The sequence below is a fragment of the Amblyraja radiata genome, chromosome 2 (genome assembly GCF_010909765.2).
Source record: "Amblyraja radiata isolate CabotCenter1 chromosome 2, sAmbRad1.1.pri, whole genome shotgun sequence".
NCBI classification, from domain to species: Eukaryota; Metazoa; Chordata; class Chondrichthyes; order Rajiformes; family Rajidae; genus Amblyraja; species Amblyraja radiata.
In genome coordinates this window covers 5,795,041-5,815,584 of record NC_045957.1, presented here as the reverse complement: position 1 = coordinate 5,815,584, position 20,544 = coordinate 5,795,041, and the positions used below count along the sequence as shown (strand labels likewise).

The 20,544-nt window shown below is 45.1% G+C and overlaps 1 protein-coding gene across 3 annotated transcripts in view; it reads right to left on the bottom strand.

Annotated features, from left to right (window-relative positions):
- recql4 (RecQ like helicase 4) overlaps positions 1-18,958 on the bottom strand; it is a 69,980-nt gene extending 51,022 nt beyond the window's left edge. The window contains exons 1-7 of one of the 3 annotated variants that reach the window (XM_033041081.1): positions 18,884-18,958; positions 15,954-16,088; positions 15,460-15,493; positions 13,479-13,609; positions 12,316-12,462; positions 9,858-11,050; positions 7,538-7,640 (exon numbers count right to left, since the gene is read on the bottom strand). In XM_033041081.1, the coding sequence (XP_032896972.1) occupies positions 7,538-7,640; positions 9,858-11,050; positions 12,316-12,462; positions 13,479-13,609; positions 15,460-15,493; positions 15,954-16,037 (1,692 nt within the window). In that variant the 5' untranslated portion in view covers positions 16,038-16,088; positions 18,884-18,958. The remainder of the gene's footprint in view (positions 1-7,537; positions 7,641-9,857; positions 11,051-12,315; positions 12,463-13,478; positions 13,610-15,459; positions 15,494-15,953; positions 16,089-18,883) is intronic. The other 2 variants (XM_033041099.1, XM_033041090.1) reach the window with 2 other exon arrangements.
- Positions 18,959-20,544: the final 1,586 nt, after the last annotated feature.

Below are 20,544 nucleotides of genomic sequence, written 5' to 3'. Positions count from 1 at the left end.
GCAGATGCCGAGAAGTGTGCTCAGCTCTAGCTGAACAACTTCTAATCTTGTATCTGGACTCGATAAGAAGAAGCTCGTTCCATACCCCCACCACCATTTGTGTGAAAATTTTTTCACACTTTCAGGTACTTTGGTTCTTTCTTCACTAAGGAAGACACAAACAATCTCCCAGATGTATTAGAGGACCTATAGGCTGTGGGCCGAGGTGCTTTTTCATTTAAATATGTGACCCAAAACACATAACTACCTGAATTTTTAATATATTATGTAAAAATATTATAGAAATCATACCTGAAACTCGTCAAGAACAAAACCTGCACATAATTTTAAAATATGAAAAAAACTCCAATTTTCCGAGTAGTAATTGTCCAATCAATGCATGTTTGACATGTGTCGGACGCCAATTGACCAATCACGCGCTTTGTTTCATGGTGGCTGCCTCCTAATAACATCACAACAATAGCAAGGTTTCGAAGGAATAAAGATAATGATAACCTTGCTAATAATTTTGTATTCCAATTGATTTATCTTTGTAAAGTTATGATGTGAACTATTAAATAAAAATGATAATAAAAATGTATAGCTAGGGTTAGGATTAGGATTAGGGTCGGTCGGTCGGCCAGGCTGTCGGTCGGGCTGCCGGTCGGGCTGCCGGTCGGGCTGTTGGTAGGCTGGTGGATGCTGTAAAGGGTCGGTTGGGCTGTCAGGCCGTCGGTGAGTGCTGTGAAGGATCGGTCGGTCGGGTTGTCGGTAGGCCGGTCGATGCTGCGAAGGATCGGTTGGGCTGTCGGCCGGCCGGTGTTGCAGCAAGCAAGCAGGCGAACTGATGGAGCCAGCGCTATAGAGATGCTGAAGGAGGCCCGAGCGTCGTGCAGGACAGTGCTGCTCCCCACCATCATCACTATGTTGATCCAGAAGGGCATGCTGGCCGAGATGGACACACTGAGCAGCCACACTTACGGAGCCCGCAGCCGGTCCCGATACGGCTCCAGCTCCAGCCGTGGGCAGCTCTGGAAGGGGGGCGAGTTAGGATTAGGCATTTTCCAGTCAGTGGAAGATGCCTTTGCCTTCCCCCAGCATGGCATTGCCCCGGTCCCACTATGGCCATGATCCCCACTCTGCCCACTGGCAGTCAGTGGGGTTCAGTAAATGGGGGAACGCACAGGAACTGCCCTCGCCCATTAATTAGGCGGGTTCAGGAACCAGACCTCTGCGGCATTCAAAATACACACTCACAATCAAATTCATTATATTATTTTATAATTAGCTTAATTAATTAATGTGCAACCTTTGGCACTGACGAGTTATGAATTCCTTCTCAATTATATTTTATCTAAATCTGTGCAAAATTTCAAGTAGTCCCCAGACATGGGTCACAAAAGTTAAATTCTAGGCACATTTTCGATGCTCGATTTTAGGTGACGGAGGAACTGAAGGAAATTCAAATTCGTCAGGAAATGGTGTTGGGTAGACTCATGGGACTGAAGGCTGATAAATCCCCAGGACATGATGGTCTGCATCCCAGGGTACTCAAGGAGGTGGCTGTAGAAATCGTGGACGCATTGGCGATCATTTTCCAATGTTCTATAGATTCTGGATCAGTTCCTGTGGATTGGAGGGTAGCTAATGTTATCCCTCTTTTCAAGAATGGAGGGAGAGAGAAAGCTGGGAATTATAGTTAGCCTGACATCGGTGGTGGGGAAAATGCTGGAGTCGATTATTCAAGCTGTAATAACAGCGCATTTGGATAGCAGTAACAGGATTGGTCTAAATCAGCATGGATTTACGAAGGGGAAATCATGCTCGACTAATCTTTTGGAATTTTTTGAGGATGTAAATAGGAAAATGGACAAGGGAGAGCCAGTGTACCTGGACTTTCAGAAAGCCTTTGATATGGTCCCACACAGGAGATTAGTGGGCAAATTTAGAGCACACGGTATTGGGAGTAGGGTATTGACATGGATAGAAAATTGGTTGGCAGACAGGAAGCAAAGAGTAGGGATTAACGGGTCCCTTTCAGAATGGCAGGCAGTGACTAGTGGGGTGCTGCAAGGTTCGGTGCTGGGACCGCAGCTATTTACAATATACATTAATGATTTAGATGAAGGAATTAAAAGTAACATTAGCAAATTTGCAGATGACACAAAGCTGGGTGGAAGCGTGAACTGTGAAGAGGATGCTATGAGGATGCAGTGTGACGAAAAGGTTGGGTGAGTGGGCAGTTGCATGGCAGTATAATGTGGATACATGTGAGGTTATCCACTTTGGTGGCAAGAACAAGAAGGCAGATTATTATCTGAATGGTGTCAGGTTAGGAAAAGGGGAAGTACAACGAGACCTGGGTGTCCTTGTACATCAGTAAGCATGCAGGTACAGCAGGCAGTGAAGAAACCTAATGGCATGTTGGCCTTAATAATGAGAGGAGATGAGTATAGGAGCAAAGAGGTCCTTCTGCAATTATACAGGGCCCTGGTGAGACCACACCTGGAGTATTGTGTGCAGTTTTGGTCTCCTAATTTGAGGAAGTACATTCTTGCTATTGAGGGAGTGCAGCGTAGGTTCACAAGGTTAATTCCCGGGTTTGCCGGACCGTCATATGATGAAAGGATGGAGCGACTGGACATGTATTCACTGGAATTTAGAAGGATGAGAGGATATCAAGTTCACGTTCACATTTATTAAATTATGGTACAGTGATATTTGAGTTACCATATAGCCATAAGCAAAAAAAAGAACGCAATACACAAGAATTTTAACATAAACATCCACCACAATGGAATCAACATTCCTCACTGTGATGGAAGGCAATAAAGTTCAGTCATCTTCCTCCTTTGTTCACCCGTGGTGGTCAGGGCCTTGAACCCTCAGCACTGCCTCTGCCAATGGCCCGATGTTCAAGTCCTCTCGTCGGGATGATGGAGATTCCGGCGTCGGGACGAAACAGAAACACTCCGCGGCATGAAGCTCCTGAGTCGGCCTTTTATTACCGGAGACCGCGGCTTCACGATGTTGAAGTCCACAAGTCTCGCGGTCGGAGCATTTCCACAGCGATCCTCGGCAAAGGATCGCCCGCTCCGTGATGGTAAGTCCGCGCCACGCTTGCGGCTTGAAGCTCCAGGCCAGTCTCCATGAAAGGCCGCACCAATTCAGTTGTTAGGCCGCGGGGAGGGGACGGAGACGTGACTCGGAGAAAGATCACATCTCCGTCGAGGTAAGTGACTGAAAACCATTTCCCCCTATTCCCCCCCCCCCCCCCTACATAAAAACATAGCAAGAAACATTAAAACATACATATTAGACAAACTAAAAATAACAAAAAAGTCAAAATAACACACAGGCTGCTGGCGAGGCTGCCATCTCGGCACCACCAGATGACGATCTTATAGAAATATACAAAATTATTAAGGGATTGAATACGCTTGTTGCAGGGTGTTCCTGATGTTGGGGGAGTCCAGAAACAGGGACCACAGTTTAAGAATAAGGGATAGTGCATTTAGAACCGAGATGAGGAAAATATTTTTCACACAGAGAGTTGTGAACTTGTTGAATTCTCTGCCTCAGAAGGCAGTGGAGGCAGATTCGCTGGATGCATTCAAAAGAGAGTTAGATAGAGCTCTTAGGGCTAGTGGAATCAAGGGATTATGGGGAGAAGGCAAGGACGGGGTACTGATTGTGGATGATCAGCCAAGATCACATTGAAGGCGGCGATGGCTCGAAGGGCCAAATGGCCTCCTCCAGCACCTATTGTCTATGCATCTATGTATCTACCCTATCTATTAAACTCATGATTTTATACGCCTTTATAAGATCACCTCTCATCCTCCTGCGCTCCAAGGAATGAGGCTCCAAGTGTTCTAGCCTACTCAAGAAAGCACATCAGCGCCTCTACTTCCTGAGAAGATTATGGAGAGTCGGTATGTTAAGGAGGACTCTCTCGAACTTCTACAGGTGCACAGTAGAGAGCATGCTGACCGGTTGCATCGTGGCTTTGTTCGGCAACTTGAGCGTCCAGGTGCGGAAAATGTTGTGAACACTGCCCAGTCCATCATCGGCTCTGGCCTCCCCACCATCGAGGGGATCTATCAAAGTCGCTGCCTCAGAAAAGGCTGCCATCATCATCAAAGACCCACACCATCCTGGCCACACACTCATCTCTCCGCTGCCATCAGACAGAAGGTACAGGAGCCTGAAATCTGTAACATCCAGGTTCAGGAACAGCTGCTTCCCCACAGCCATCAGACTATTAAACACAACTTCAAACAAACTCTGAACTATAACAGCTTATTGCACTTTGTTTATTTATATATTTGTGTGTGTGTGTGTGTGTGTGTGTGTGTGTGTGTGTGTGTGTGTGTGTGTGTGTGTGTGTGTGTGTGTGTGTGTGTGTGTGTGTGTGTGTGTGTGTATATATTCTATGGTATATGGACACACTGATCTGATTTGTATTTATGACTACAATATTCTGTTGTGCTGCAGCAAGCAAGAATTTCATTGTCCTATCTGGGACACATGACAATAAACTCTCTTGACTCTTGACTCCCTATAGCTCAGATCCATTAGTTCTGGCAACATCCTCGTAAATATCCTGTGCTCTTTTCAGCTTGACAATATCTTTCCTATAACATGGTGCACAGAACTGAACACAATACTCTAAATGAGGCCTCATCAACATCTTATACAAATGCAACATGACCTCCCAACTTCTATACAGTCTGAAGAAGGGTTTCGGCCCGAAACGTCGCCTATTTCCTTCGCTCCATAGATGCTGCTGCACCCGCTAAGTTTCTCCAGCAATTTTGTGTACCTTCGATCTTCCAGCATCTGCAATTCCTTCTTGAACATTCTATACTCAATACTCTGACTGATGAAGGCCAAAGTGCCAAAAGCCTTTTTAGACTATCCTATCAACCTGCGACCACTTTCAAGGAACCATGCACCTGCACTACTAGATCCCTTTACTCCATAATACTCCCCAGAGGTCTACCATTCACTGTTTAAGTCCTGCCCATGTTAGACTTCCTAAAATGCAATACCTCACATTTCTCTGTATTAAATTCCATCAACCATTCCTCAGCCCACCTGGCCAATCGATCAAGATCCTGCTGCAATTTTTCACAACCATCTTCACTATCTGCATAACCACCCACTTTTGTATCATCTGCAAACTTACTAATCTTGCCTTGTATGTTCTCATGCAAATCATTGATGTAGATGACAAACAGTAACGGGCCCAGCACTGAACCTTGAGGCACACCACTAGTCACAGGCCTCCATTCTGAGAGGCAACCTTCCACCATCACCCTCTGCTTCCTTCCATGGAGCCAATTTTCTATCCATTCAGCTATCTCTCCTTGGATCCCATGCAATCTAACCTTTCAGAGCAAACTACCATGCGGAACCTTGTTGAATGCTTTGCTGAAGTCCATGTACACAACACCTACAGCTCTGCCCTCATCGACCTTTTTGGTCACGTCTTCAAAAAACTCAGATCTGTGAGACACGACCTCCCACATACCAAACCATGCTGACAAACCCTAATCAGCCCTAGTCTGTCTAAATGCCTTAATATCCTATCCGTGACTGGTACAACCCTCTAGTAACTTTCCAACCACAAACGTTAAGCTCACTGGCCTAAAGTTCCCAGCATTTTCCCTGCAGCCCTTCTTGAATAGAGGCACAACACTTGCCGCGCTCCAGTCCTCCGTCTCCTCTACAGTATTTAAAGACGACGCGTAAATTTCGACTAGGGCTCCCGCAATTTCATCTCCAGTTTCCCACAATGTCCCTGGATATATATATCTGATCAGGCACTGGAGATTTGTCTACCTTCATACACGGTACCTTAAGCACCTCTTTGACCGTAACACTGACTGCTCTCAAGACACTTCCATTGACTGCACCAAGTTTCTCCGTCTTCCTGTCTTTCTCCTTAGTAAATACAGAGAAATACTCATTCAGGACCTTGCCCATCTCCTGTGGCTCAACGGAGTTGACCACTTTGATTCCTGAGGGGTCCCACTCTCTCTCCAGTTACCCTTTTCCCCCTTATGTATTTATAAAATCTCTTGGGATTGTCCTGAATGCTCCCCGCCAGAGCTATCTCCTGGCCCCTATTTGCCCTTCTAATATCCTTTTTGACTTTGCTCCTTAGTTCCTGAAACTCCTCCAGGGTTACACTTGATCCCAGCTGCCTGTACCTATCCCAAGCGTCCGTTTTATTCTTGACCAATGCCTCAATTCCCCTCGTCAGCCAAGCTTCCTGACGTTTGCCTGTTTTGCCCTTCACCCCAACAGGGACGTGCATATTCTGAGGTCTTGTCAGCACACTTTTAAAAACATCCACTTGGCTGATGCTTCTTTCCCCATCACACAACCTGCTCCAATCAACTTGAGCAAGATTTTCTCTCATAACCTCAAAGTTGGCCTTACCCCAATTTTAACACATGGGCCCTCTCTGTCAATGTAAGGCAGCAACTCTACTGTTGCACCACTGTGCCGCCCTTCCTGAAGAAACTTTCTGATGAAGACTTAGAACCATGGTTGAGGGTTGGCAAGGACTCAGTGAACTGAAGGAACTGTTTCCCCGTTGTACCTATCCAAAACTGATACAACAAAGCAAAACTTTTCATTTAAAGCAGTTCATTTATGTCATCGATCAACCGTTGGCTCCCATCTAGAATTGAAACATCTCAATACAGGTTCTCCCCAGATTACACCAGGGTTCCGTTTCCAAGAGTTGTTCAGAACCAGAACATTTAAAAGTCAAAGATGATCAGAGTTCTCACCCGGCAAAAGGTGTTGCAGACCCACAGGAGCCATCAAATTCACCCCATCCATCCTGCCGGGATGTCTCCAAACACTCGCCCGTATGTACAGACTGTACACAAGTTAGGCATTCATCAACTGGGAAAAACTTGGAATGTATTTGATTAAATCTCACACATTGAGAATTATATGTAACCCAAACAATTTGTTAGTCGGAAATGCGGTGCCCTGGTAAAAGAATATCGCCGCAAACTGACAGCAGATGCCTGTAGCCGGCAAATCCATCCCGCCAGTCTCCCATACACACTATCATATTATATGGGTTGTACATTAGTCGGGCGTCGAGGGGGTCTTGTACTCATCTTCACACTAGGGGCAATTTACAGTGGTTAATTCACCTACCAACCCACATGCCTTTGGAATGTGGGAGGGAACCAGAGCACTGGGAGAAAACCCACACAAGTCACGGGGAGAATGCACAAACTCCACATGGAAAGCTACACACGTTAGGAATGAACCAGTGGCTCTAACGCCATGAGGCAGAGGCTCCTATTTGTGCCACTCTCCCAGTCTTTTCACATATCCTACAGCTCTACAAACCAAACAGGAACATTACAGCTGCAAACCAGAAAGTCAGAACAAACATTTTCATTTCTGAGCTATATCATTTCCAATTTAAGAAACTACCTCAAAAGAGCGATGTTGACACTTCTAGATTAAATGCCAGAAAAGATCATGACCACATTTTAATTGAAACATTGAAAGACGGTACCTGTTTGCGAAGAAATTCTCCCCTTAACACACCACCCCTGACGTGCGATTTCTTCTTTAGGTTGATCCTCACAAAGTTTCCATCCTTTTTGGGAGGTGCGACCCTGAAATTAAAAAAACATCCCCCCCCCCCCCAATGTTATGATCATTATAATTATTAAGGAATCAATACCGAGAGTAACTTAATTGGGCTGCAGTAACTTAATTGGGCTGAATGCAATGCCAGATCAGAATTCAGTCTCATGAAAACATTCAAGCAAAACATTTGAAGTTACAAGTTAAAGCCCTGACACCATTTTTCCACGTTGAACTCTGGAACCTCATTTGACTGGACAATTAGGATTGAAAAACAGGATTAAAAAACCCACTTTGTGCGAGATGACATGGGGGAGGCCCTGGACACCAACTGGCTCATCGGGTACACACTGCGCAGATCTGTGAAAGCGCAGTTGAAGTTTAGATTTATCATTGCCACGTGTTTGTGTTTTTTATGACTCTTGGCAAATTAATTTCCCTCCTGGGATAAATAAGTGCTATCGTGTCATAATGTGTACCGAGATACAGTGAAAAGCTTCCAGTCAAATCATACCACACATGAGTACAGCCAAGCCATACACGTACAACAGGTAGTACAAAGAGAAAACCACCAGAGCACAGAATATAGTGTTACAGTTACAGAGAAAACATGTAAAGTTCTCAATCAGGTAGGCTGGAAGATCATGACTACACCTTAGTTTATGGGACGACCGTTCAGTATTCTGATAACAGTTTGACTTTATATGTCTTTATATAAAGCTAAAAGATCATACAAGGGTCACAGAATGTTCAGCCCATCCATTCCATGCTATAGTTTTACTACGTCAAGTCTTAGTCCAGTCTTCTATACATTCAAGTAATTGCCTATCATTTGAAGAAGTTATTGATACCTACTATAATTAGCAACAGAAAATTCAACATTTTAAAATCACCCTCTGAACATAGATTTTTGTAACCTATCTTTAACATTTAATGATTACTGGAACAGGCCGTTTGGCCCACAATGCTGGTGGCGAACATGATGCCAAGATAAATTAATAAAAGGCACAGCAACGACTGTTCTTCCTGAGGACATTAAAAAAGTCTGGTCTGCCCCAACAGCTGCTGTCAACCTTCTACCGCTGCACCACAGAGAGCATATTAACGTATGGCATCTCTGTGTGGTATCTCAGCTGCACGGAGGCGGAGAGGAGAGCTTTTCAGCGCGTTGTCCACAGAGCGCAGAAGATCATTGGGACACCGCTACCAGCCTTGGAAGGCATCTACCACACACGGTGCCTCAGGAAGGCTATCAGCATCCATCAAGACTCCTCACACCCTTGTAATGGACTGTTCGAAATACTTCCCTCCGGCAGACGTTACAAGGCCTTCTACGCCCGAACCTCCAGACTCAGGAACAGCTTCATTCCCAGAGCTATAGCGCTCTGAACCGGCCCTGCTGAGTGCCCCCCATCCCCCCATGGGCTGTCTCCCTCGGTCACGTCGCACAGACACATCTGCACTTTAGTCTGTTTGAACTGTTTTACTGTTGTAATGTTCTTTTTACAAACCATGTTTCTCAGGGTATCTAAATCTAAATTTTATTAGTTATTTAAGTTATGACATCGGATGGAAGCTGCAAACCCAAATCTCGTTGCGCTTATGTGCAATGACAATAAAATATATTATTATTATTATCTTCTTTGCCTGCACATGATCCATATCCCTCCATTCCCTGCATATCCATGTACCTATCTAAAAGCGTGTTAAATGCCACTATACTATCTATCTCCACCACCATCAGTGGATTCCAGGCACCCACCACTCTCTATGCAAGGAAACATGCCCAGTACATCTCCTTCAAACTTTGCACCTCTCACCTTAAAGCTATACCATGGAATCTTTGGCATTTCCACCCTGGGACAAAGGTTCTGACTGTATTAACGTCTCTCCTAATTTTATAAATCTCCATTGACAGCAAAACAAGTAGCAATATCTTAAATAGACACAAAAAGCTGAAGTAACTCAGCGGGTCAAGCAGCATCTCTGGAGAAAAGTAATAGGTGACGTTTTGGCTCGAGAACCTTCTTCAGACTGAGAGTCAGGGGAAAGAGAAATACGAGATATAGACGGTGATGTAGAGATGTATAGAACAAACATCTCAACACTGGCTAAATAAACAAGGTGATAAAACTACAATACAGTTTGGTTTTATTCTTTTGGTTAATGTTGAAACAAAAGAAACAAAGCAAATAGCCGTCCAGCCTTCTGGCACCTTATTGTGAAGCCACAATATCTGCACATACCTGGTTGCTGCGGTCCTTCCAGATTCTGATCGGTGGCTCTGCTCCTCCACATCTCCATACAGATTCCCGTGCGGAATCGCAGAGTTCGGTTTATTCTTGCTGTCACCCTCAATGTGAGAGCTTTCAGTTGCCTTAAGTTTGGAACCAGCTTTGCTCGAATGCCCCCTCTCTTTATCCGGTGCTGAGCCAGCGTCTGAAAGCTTGGTTGTCCTTCGACGCTTCTTGGTCTCACCTTCACAAGCCCCAGAACTCTGCTCCACATCTTTTCTCCGTCGCTTTTTGCTCCTAGTTTTCACATTGTCCGATTCCTCCTTACAGTCAGTCTTTAACTCGGTGCCCGAGTCAGGTTTCACAATCTCGTACGTCTGTGGGGAAAGGTCTTGGAGGCACGAAGCTCTCTGCATTGCCGCAACTGAATCGTGGTTTAATTGGCCCTCCATGGGGTTTTGGAATTTTACTTTGGTGGTCTTCATTTGACAAGTAGGAGTTAAATAGTCATTCTCTGATACCGCAGGCTTTCCAAGACCAGTTGGACAGGGAGCAGAGTCGCACACAGCGTTCAAAGGGACAATGCCTAATAATGTTGGGGCACAACCAGCTACTGCAGAGGTACAGCTCACCGGACATGGCTTACTATCGACTGCAGCAGGAACATCACTTTGGTGCCTTCCACTAGCCGACTGAGTCCTGTTATTGGCTTCTGGTTTGTCGTTGGCTTCTGGTGTGGAGTCATTTGAAGGCAGCGACTTTCCTTTGGCCGATGGCCTCCCATGATCCAGATCGAGATCACGTGCTCCATTCGTCGCACCGGCCCGTGACAAACAGTTGCCTGAAATGGGCAAGCCCACTTCCAGCTGGGTCCTCCCCTGGCACCTGTCCAACCAGCCAACGTCAAGCGAGGACATTCTTCTCGATACGCTCTGCTGCAATAGTTGTAGTTTATTTACAGGTTGAGGAGACTGTGCCAGTGTGAGGAGGATTTTTGAAGGAGTAATGCCCTTCATGGTGGTGTGCAGTAACTCCAGCTGCTCAGGCCCATCAGGGGGCTCGTTGGTTGTAGTCTGCAGTCTCTGAAAAGTTTGGGTGGTGGCAGGTTCTGCTCCAACAGCCAGGTTAGTTTCATTGGCCTTAATCTCCTTAGACATCCGTGGTCTTCTTGGAGTTATTGACTTACGCAGGGAGACTGGCCTCTCCTTTTAAAAGATAACATATATTTTAAAGTGCAAAACTGTGAAACAGCACCATTGGTTGATCTATTGTTAGGGAACTGTTACATATTATTAAGTTGTGAAAATACGTTTTTACAAAGGTATCATTGGTGATGATCAATCCCACGAAAGCAAAATAACACAACTTTCATACAATGCACAAGATCAAACGTCAAATGTCCCAATGGTTACTTTTAATTCATAACATGCAAGCCACATCCTCATTCCCCAGGTCTACAAGGTGTTTGGACGACAGACACCACATGTTGTCTCAGTCAGTCTGAAGAAGTTCATAAGTTCATAAGTGATAGGAGCAGAATTAAGCCATTCGGCCGATAAAGTCTACTCCGCCATTCAATCATGATCTATCTTTCCCTTTCAACTCCATTCTCCCCATAACCCCTGAACTAATCAAGAATCTGTCAACATCCACCTTCAAAATATTAATTGACGGCCTTCACAGCCTTCTGTGGCAATGAATTCCAGATTCATTACCCTCTGACTAAAGAAATTCCATCTCATCTTTCCAAAGGTACATCCTTTTATTCTAAGGCTATGGCCTCTGGTCCTAGTCTCTCCCACTTTATATTTACTCTATCCAGGCCTTTCACCATTCGGTAAGTTTAATGAGATTCTCCCCCCCCCATCCTTCTAAACTCCAGCGAGTACAGGCCCATTGCCTTCAAACAGCTATCATATGTTAGCCCAAACATTCCTGGGATCTGAACATGAGACGGGTCCCAACACGAAACATTGCCTGGCCATTCCCTCCACAGCTGCTGCTTGACCTGCTGGGTTACTCTAGCACTTTGTGTTTTGTTATAAGATTTCAGCACCTGCAGTGCCATGTGTCTCCACCACACAGTCTGCTTGGATGGTGGACTGACAACCACAATGAGGTGCCTTCACACCAGCAGTGAATAGAAGACTGTTTAGGTTTATTATTGTCACATGTACCAAGGTACCCGTGATAATAATAAACCACGTGTACCAGTGAAAAGCTTTCAATGTGCACGCTTTCCAATCAAGTCAGGTAATACTATACATAAATATGATCAAGCCAATGTCAAGTATAATAGGTAGAGGGAAGGAAAAGATACAGTGTGCAGAATATAGTTTTCAACATTGCAATGCAAGGATAAAGTTGGCCATGTTTGCATATGGCTGCTGTAAACTCTATTGGAATGAGATAAAGCAAGGAAACTAGCACCCCTGAAATCTGTAAGAAGTCAATGAAATAAAGGCCTTACTTTTCCCGATGATCCAATTTTCTCCTTCAATTTCATTCCATAATACTGGGCCGATGCATTGATGGTTCTATGTTCCTGCACCGTAAGGTCCTGAACAAGTCTGTTCTGACGATTTAGATGTGACCCCCAAACATCAGGTTCGCAAGTCTAGAAATTGAAATAAGGTGATCATCATGGCACTGAGTCATCAAGATGCACAGCAAAATAACAACTTAGCGGGACAGGATACATCTCTGGGGGATATGGATAGGCGACGTTTCGGGTCGAGATCGAGACTGAAGAAGGATTCTAATGCAAAGCATTACTTATCCATGTATACCAGAGGTGCTGAAGATAGACACAAAAAGCTGGAGTAACTCAGCGGGACAGGCAGCATCTCTGGGGAGAAGGAATAGGTGTCGTTTTGGGTCGAGACCCTTCTTAAGACTGGTTAGGGATAAGAGAAATGAGAGATATAGATGGTAATGTGGAGAGATAAAGAGATAAAGTAATGATGATAAATGAAACAGGCCATTGTAAGCTGTGTGTTGGGTGAAAATGAGAAGCTAGTGTGACTTAGGTGGGGGAGGGATAGAGAGGAAATGGCGGGGTTACCTGAAGTGAGAGAAATCAATATTCATACGACTGGGCTGTAAGCTGCCCAAGCAAAATATAAGATGCTTTTCCTCCAATTTGTGTTTAGCCTCACTCTGACAATGGAGGAGACAGAGGACAGAAAGGTCTGTGTAGGAATGGGAAGGAGAATTAAAGCGTCCAGCAACCAGGAGATCAGGTTGGTTCAGGCGGGCTGAGCGAAGGTAGGGACGAGTTAACCAGGAAGTTGCGGAGGGAACTACCAGAGAGTACCAGAGGTGCTGCCTGACCCGTTGAGTTCCTCCTATTTGCCTTGATACTTCTTAAATATAGGAGAAATAGGTTTCTCCTTTCTTTTTTTTTGGCACAAAAAGCAGCCATTCAATCGATGTAGGCACCTTGTGGATCAATCTGTTCAATCAGTCTTTATTTTACCCGCCATCTTGCATGTTGTTCTTGCTTGTGCTCATCCAAATCCCACTTGAAAGTCATGAGTAACTAGGTTTTCACCAGTGAGGGGAACACTAAATCTGGAAATGTTACAGCAAAAGATAAGTGACGAGAGATATGACTGAGAAAAACAGTTTTACCGTTTCCTTCTCCTTAGTTTGGTTACTGCCCTGCGAAGGCCCATTCACAATGTCCACATGTGGACTTTGATCGCTTTCTGCAGCAAGGCTTTCTCTAATTTTCTTTATAGCTCTGTACTCCTTGTATAGGTCTGTAAATTCAGAAAGCACAGGTTATCTCTACAGTTTGCAGAGGCCGAATTTTATCACAGAAATAATTTATAACGCGTGAAACTAAAATTGAGTTCTCCTCCAGATAAAATATTCCAATTGGAAATCCTTCACTCGCACAGTTCTAAGAGTTACATAACCTTTCAATCCTCCTGGTGTAAAAACCTGTCTATCCCAGCCCTGAATATGCTTAATACCTTTGCAGAACTTCTTTGTGCAGTCCACAAGGGTGACCCTTTAACGCTCTGTATCACTTCCGCTCGAGCACCCTCTCCCTTTGGCCTCCAAGATTCTTCCAACAATATCCAAAGTAAACTTTGGGAGCAGCACCTCATCTTTCATCTCAGGCCATTGCAGAGAATTCCAAAGATTCAGAAGAAATTCATCTTGATATCAAGCTGATATCAAGAATAAGTAGCCTCCATGTAAGTCATAGAGTGATACAGTGTGGAAACAGGCCCTTTGCCCCAACATGCCCACACGGGCCAACTTGTCCCACCTACAGTGGTCACACTTGCCTGCATTTGGTCCATATCCCTCCAAATTTGTCCTATCCATGTGCCTGTCTAACGTTGGGATAGTCCCAGCCTCAACTACCTCCTCTGGCAGCTTGTTCCATACATCCACCACCTTTTGTGTGAAAAGGTTACCCCTCAGATGCTTATCAAATCTTTTCTCCTTCACCTTGAACCTATGTCCTCCGGTCCTCGATTCCCCTCCTCTGGGAAGGAGATTCTATGCATCTACCCGATTTATTCCTCTCATAATCTTATTCACCTCTATAAGTTCACTCCTCATCCTCCTGCGCTCCAAGGAATAGAGACTCAGCCTACTCAACCTTGCCCTATAGCTCAGACTCTCCTCCTGGCAACATCCTCGTAAATCTTCTCTTAACACTTTAAAGCTTGACAATGTTATTCTTATAACATGGTGTCCAGAACTGAACACAATACTCTAAATGCGGTCTCACCAACGTCTTATACAACTGCAACATGACCTCCCAACTTTTAGACTCAACACTCAAGACTGATGAGGGCCAATGTGCCAAAAGCCTTTTTGACCACTTTATCTACCTGCGACTCGACCTTCAAGGAACCATGCACCTGCACTCCTAGATCCCTCTGCTCGACAACACTCCTCAGAGGTCTACTATTCGCTGTTTAGGTCCTGCCCTTGTTAGACATTCCAAAATGCAACACCTCACATTTCTCCGTATTAAATTCCATCAACCATTCCTCAGCCCACCTGGCCAATCGATCAAGATCCTGCAGCAATTTTTCACAACCATCTTCACTATCTGCAAAACCACCCACTTTTGTATCATCAGCAAACTTACTAATCTTGCCCTGTATGTTCTCATCCAAATCATTGATGTAAATGACAAACAGTAACAGGCCCAGCACCGAACCCTGAGGCACACCACTAGTCACAGGCCTCCAGTCCGAGAAGCAACCTTCCACCATCACACTCTGCTTCCTTCCATGAAGCCAATTTGCTATCAACTATCTCTCCCTGGTTCCTGACATATCTCTCCTGTCTCTGACAGCGTTATTCCTCCCTCTCTCTGGATAAATAATTGCCCGGGGCATTTGGAGACCACATACACCAGCTTGTAAACAAAGCAACGCATTAATAAGGAGACTTGCTTCCAGTGATCAATTAATGATGGAATGAGAGAGAAAAAACAAAATGACAAAGAAACAGAGTTCAGATGACGACTTGCTTCTTAATTTTTACTCTGGATCTTTGCTGCCTGCATTCCTCTCTGTTCCACACATTATATTATTTTTTTGTTAAAGGAAGATTTGCTTCACAAAAGTCAATTACTTACATTGTGTCTCCTCCGAAGCACCGGCCACATCCACCTAAATAAGGGAAAAGATGGGGAGGTAAGTTATCTGAGAAGGCAAGCATGTGTAGAAGCATCCTCTTCACATGTGCAACACAAAGTATTAGTTTATCATTGTCACGTGGATACTGTGAAAAACTTTGATTTGCCTGCTATGCGTGTAAATCATACTTAACATGACTACAGCAGGTAGTGCCAAAGATGAAATATACAGTACAAAATGTAGCGTTCGACCTATGGAGGATGTGCAGACATTAAAAAAAAGTGCAAGGGCTGCAATGAGAGGGTTGGGAATTCATCCTTTGCATACGAGAGGGCCGTTCAGTAGTCGGATTACAGCAGGGATGAAGCTGTTCCTGAATCTGGTGGTGTGTGCTATCAAGCTTTTATGTCTTCTGCTCGATGAGGAAACATCCAGCTCGATGAGAAGAAATGGTGGTGGGTTTTTCAGAGTTGAGTTATTGCTCAGCATCTACCTTATTTGGCTTGCGCTTGTGTTCCTCAAGGAACGAAGTCTCCCACTTCTTCAGCAGACGTTTTAACTCATCGTATCGATCCATCTGCTCGCAATCACCCGCTCAGGTTTCTCTCCTGCACTACACGTCACATCTCTGCAGAGGAGGAAATAAAGAATACTTAGTATTCTTAGGATTACCTTCATCCAAATTTTACGTTGCGAAAAGGTGATTTAGGCCCCATACAAACCGGCAGTATTTTTCCTGCCGATATGGGGTTTAAATTCACCGCAACCGCAACGTTCCAATCGATCGCGTTCCACAAAATCCCACTCGCAAGATGATTAATGGCCATTAATTTACGGGAATTAAACACTAAATTCCTTCCATTTGGCCGATAAATTCATAACAATGAGATTTAAAAATCATGTTATATTGTGAATTCTTGTGTGAATGTTATTTGGACACTTAGGCTATTTAAAAATGTTAATCTTTTCTTAAGAAATGGATAGATGTTTAGATCTAGTAATTGAATTTTGTAATTAGCTACAATTAGGTAACTAACTAATTATATGCTTTAATTTCAGGTCATCCAAGTAAGATTGTTTCATATTTGTTTCAGAATGCTTCAATCTATAATAACTGAAAATTTCTTGCAGTTCTCTTAATTTTTAAGAAAGTTATGGGCTTTTGACTGTCCTCGATCACAGTTTTTGTGTTAAGTCAATGGAAAAGCAATAGGGAACAAGATGCTAATTTACGAGTATGAAAATGGCCATATCTTTTTAAATTCTGAAGATATGAAAGTGAATTAGGTGTCAAATTAAACTTATTTTTATGCTTTATCTGATGGGATAAATTGCAGACTTGATTTTTAAAATCTCAAAATTTTGTAACATTGCTACATAGTGCTGGAGGAACTCAACAGGTTGGGCAGCATCTGTGGAGGGAATGGACAGGCAACATCTCGGTTTGGGATCCTTCTGCGGACTCTTGTGTTTGGTCCATATTCCTTTAACTTTCTACCAATCAATCTATTTGCTATTGTATCCTCCTCTACTATTGAATGAGCTGCTATTATATCCTCCAGCAGCTCATTCCATGTACACACTTTGTGTGAAAATGTAGTCCCACAGGTTCCTGTGAATATTTTCCCCTCTCCCCATCCTTAAACCTGTGTCCTCTAGTTTTAGACCCCCCACCCCAGTGGAGAAAAGTCTGCGGCTATATCTGTACCCTTCAAGATTTTATAAATCTGATGGAAGGCTCAGGCAAATTCACCAGGATTCGAGCAGAGGTAAAAATGGCTGAATAATGAGAACAGTGTTTTTATTTCCAAGGTTAAATTAAATCCCTTCAGCTATATAGCCATCCATTTCACTCCTCTCCTGATCTGACACCCTTTTGTACCTTTTTATCTCTGGCCTATGACCACCCATCCGTCAATCAAACTCCCTCACCTGAATTCACCTATCACTTGTGTCGGAAGGAACTGCAGATGCTCGCCTCCTTTTAATTAGTGGCCTTTGTCCACCCATCTCCCCCTTACTACCACCAACTTCCCTCCTTTCTTCCCACCTCTCTTCCTTGTACTTTGTCTCCTCCTGCGCTTCAATGGCCGATTGTAGTATGGCAACATTTCTCCTGGGACCTGCTACTCCCACTTAAACTATGAACATTACACTCCTCTTCTGTCCTTATCTGACACCCTTTTGTCTCCTTTTCACCTCCAGCCTGTCACTAACTTCAAGACAGACACAAAATGCTGGAGTAACTCAGCGGGACAGGTATCCATCTCCGGATAGCAGGAATGGGTGACGTTTCGGGTCGAGACCCTTCTTCAGACCGAGACTCAGGGGAGAGGGTGACACAGAGATAAGGAAGTGTAAGGTGTGAAATCAAGACATCAAAGGGGACGAAGCTCATGGAAAATCTAGGAATAAGATCATGGTATATGTAGAAACATGTACTAATAGATTCTTGTTTAAGAAGGAACTGCAGATACTGGAAAAATGAAGGTCGATAAAAATGCTGGTGAAACTCAGCGGGTGAGGCAGCATCTATGGAGCAAAGGAATTGGTGACGTCTGAAGGGTCTCAACCCCAAAACGTCACCTATTCCTTCACTAGTAAATTCGTACAGATGTCAGAGGTTACGGGGAGAAGGCAGGAGTATGGGGTTAGGAGGGAGAGGGAGATCAGCCATGATTGAATGGCGGAGTAGACTTGATGGGCTGAATGACCTAATTCTGCTCCTATTACTCCACCCATCTCTCTGTGTGTGTGTGTGTGTGTGTCCCCATCCCTCTCTCTCTCTCTCTCCTGTATCCACCCATCACTCCCCACTTTTCTCCCTCCTGCTCCATCAGTCTGAAGGGTCCCGGGCCCGAGAGGTCGCCGGTCCGCTCCTCTCCACAGATCAGATGCTGCCCGACCTGCTGAGTCAGGGAAGTCCAGAACTAGGGGTCACAGTTTAAGGATAAGAGGGAAATCTTTTAGGACCGAGATGAGGAAAACATTTTTCACACAGAGAGCGGGGAATCTGTGGAATCCTCTGCCACACAAGGTAGTTGAGGCCAGTTCATTGGCTATATTTAAGAGGGAGTTAGATGTGGCCCTTGTGGCTAAAGGGATCAGGGGGTATGGAGAGAAGGCAGGTACAGGATACTGAGTTGGATGATCAGTCATGATCATATTGAATGGTGGTGCAGGCTCGAAGGGCCGAATGGCCTACTCCTGCACCTATTGTCTATGTTTCTATGTTAACGGCCGTGTTGGTTGGTTGTTTCTTTCTCTCTCTTTCTCTCTTTATCTCTCTCTTTCTCTCTCTTTCTCTCTCTCTCTCTCTCTTTCTCTCTCTCTGTCTCCCTCTCCCCGATCCAGGAGCAGACGCCGGTTTATTTGCCCCCTTGGTGCCGACATTTGTCCCAGTCGCCGCCGACTGACACTCACCCGCTCACCCGCCGCCGCTCGAGCTTCCCGCCGCCCGCCGCCCGCGGCACGTGACCCGGCCGGAAGCGGGGCAGAGAGGAGAGAGGGGGGCGGAAGCGGGGCAGAGAGGGAGAGAGGGGGGCGGAAGCGGGGCAGAGAGGAGGGGCGGAAGCGGGGCAGAGAGGAGAGGGGCGGAAGCGGGGCAGAGGGGGCGAGGAGGCCGGAAGCGGGGCAGAGGGGGAGAGGAGGGGGGCGGAAGTGAGAGCAACCCCGGAAGTGAGAGTCGTCATCCACGCTGTGTGCTCCTCCTCCATCAGTTCGCTATCGGATCCTTGGTCAGATCACTGAGTTAAACGTTGGCAAGTCATGTTGCAGCCGCATCACACTGTGGTCAGGCTGAAGATAGACACAAAGTGCTGGAGTAACTCAGCGGGACGGGCAGCGTCTCCGTAGAGAGGGAATGGGCGATGTTTTGGGTCGAGACCCTTCTTCAGAATGTTAGGGGAAAGGGAACCGAGAGAGATAGAAACATATGGCCTTTATAACAAGAGGAGTCGAGTATAGGAGCAAAGAGGTCCTTCTGCAGTTGTACAGGGCCCTAGTGAGACCACACCTGGAGTATTGTGTGCAGTTTTGGTCCCATAATTTGAGGAAGGACATTCTTGCTATTGAGGGAGTGCAGCGTAGGTTTACAAGGTTAATTCCCGGGATGGCAGAACTGTCATATGCTGAGAGAATGGAGCAGCTGGGCTTGTACACTCTGGAGTTTAGAAGGATGAGAGGGTATCTCATTGAAACATATAAGATTGTTAAGGGGTTTGATCACGCTAGAGGCAGGAAACATGTTCCCGATGTTGGGGGAGTCCAGAACCAAGGGGCCACAGTTTAAGAATAAGAAGTAAGCCATTTAGAACGGAGACAAGGAAACACTTTTTCTCACAGAGAGTGGTGAGTCTGTGGAATTCTCTGCCTCAGAGGGCGGTGGAGGCAGGTTCTCTGGATACTTTCAAGAGAGAGCTAGATAGGGCTCTTAAAAATTGTGGAGTCAGGGGATATGGGGAGATGGCATGAACGGGGTACTGATTGGGGATGATCGGCCATGATCACATTGAATGACGGTGCTGGCCCGAAGGGCCGAATGGCCTCCTCCTGCACCTATTGTCTATTGTCTATATATTGTCATAAAAACATAGAAAATATGGCCCTTCGAGCCAGCGCCGCCATTCAATGTGATCATGGGTGATCATCCGCAATCAGTACCCCGTTCCTGCTTTTCCCCCAAATCCTTTGATTCCTTTAGCCATAAGAGCTAAATCTAAAGGGCCTATCCCACTTTGCGATTTTTTCGGCGACTGCGAGCGCCCGTAAAACCGTCAAGTTGTACGAAATACACGCTGACGTATGCTGTCCTGCGGGTGACGCCCAGCTAGGGTTACGGTCAGGGTCAGGGATAGGGTTAGGGACTACAGATGGGCTGTAAAATATTCTTCCTTCAATGCATGAGTTTTAAACATTAATATATTAAAATTAATACAATAAAATCAATTGTGCAAATGAAAAGATGTCTGAGTCGTTCAGTTTTATTTACAGATGTATTGGTCCGCTTCCAGATCCAATCACTGTCTTTAGCTTTTCACAGGGATTAAATTAAATTATTAAATTTCTTTATTTATATAGCACAT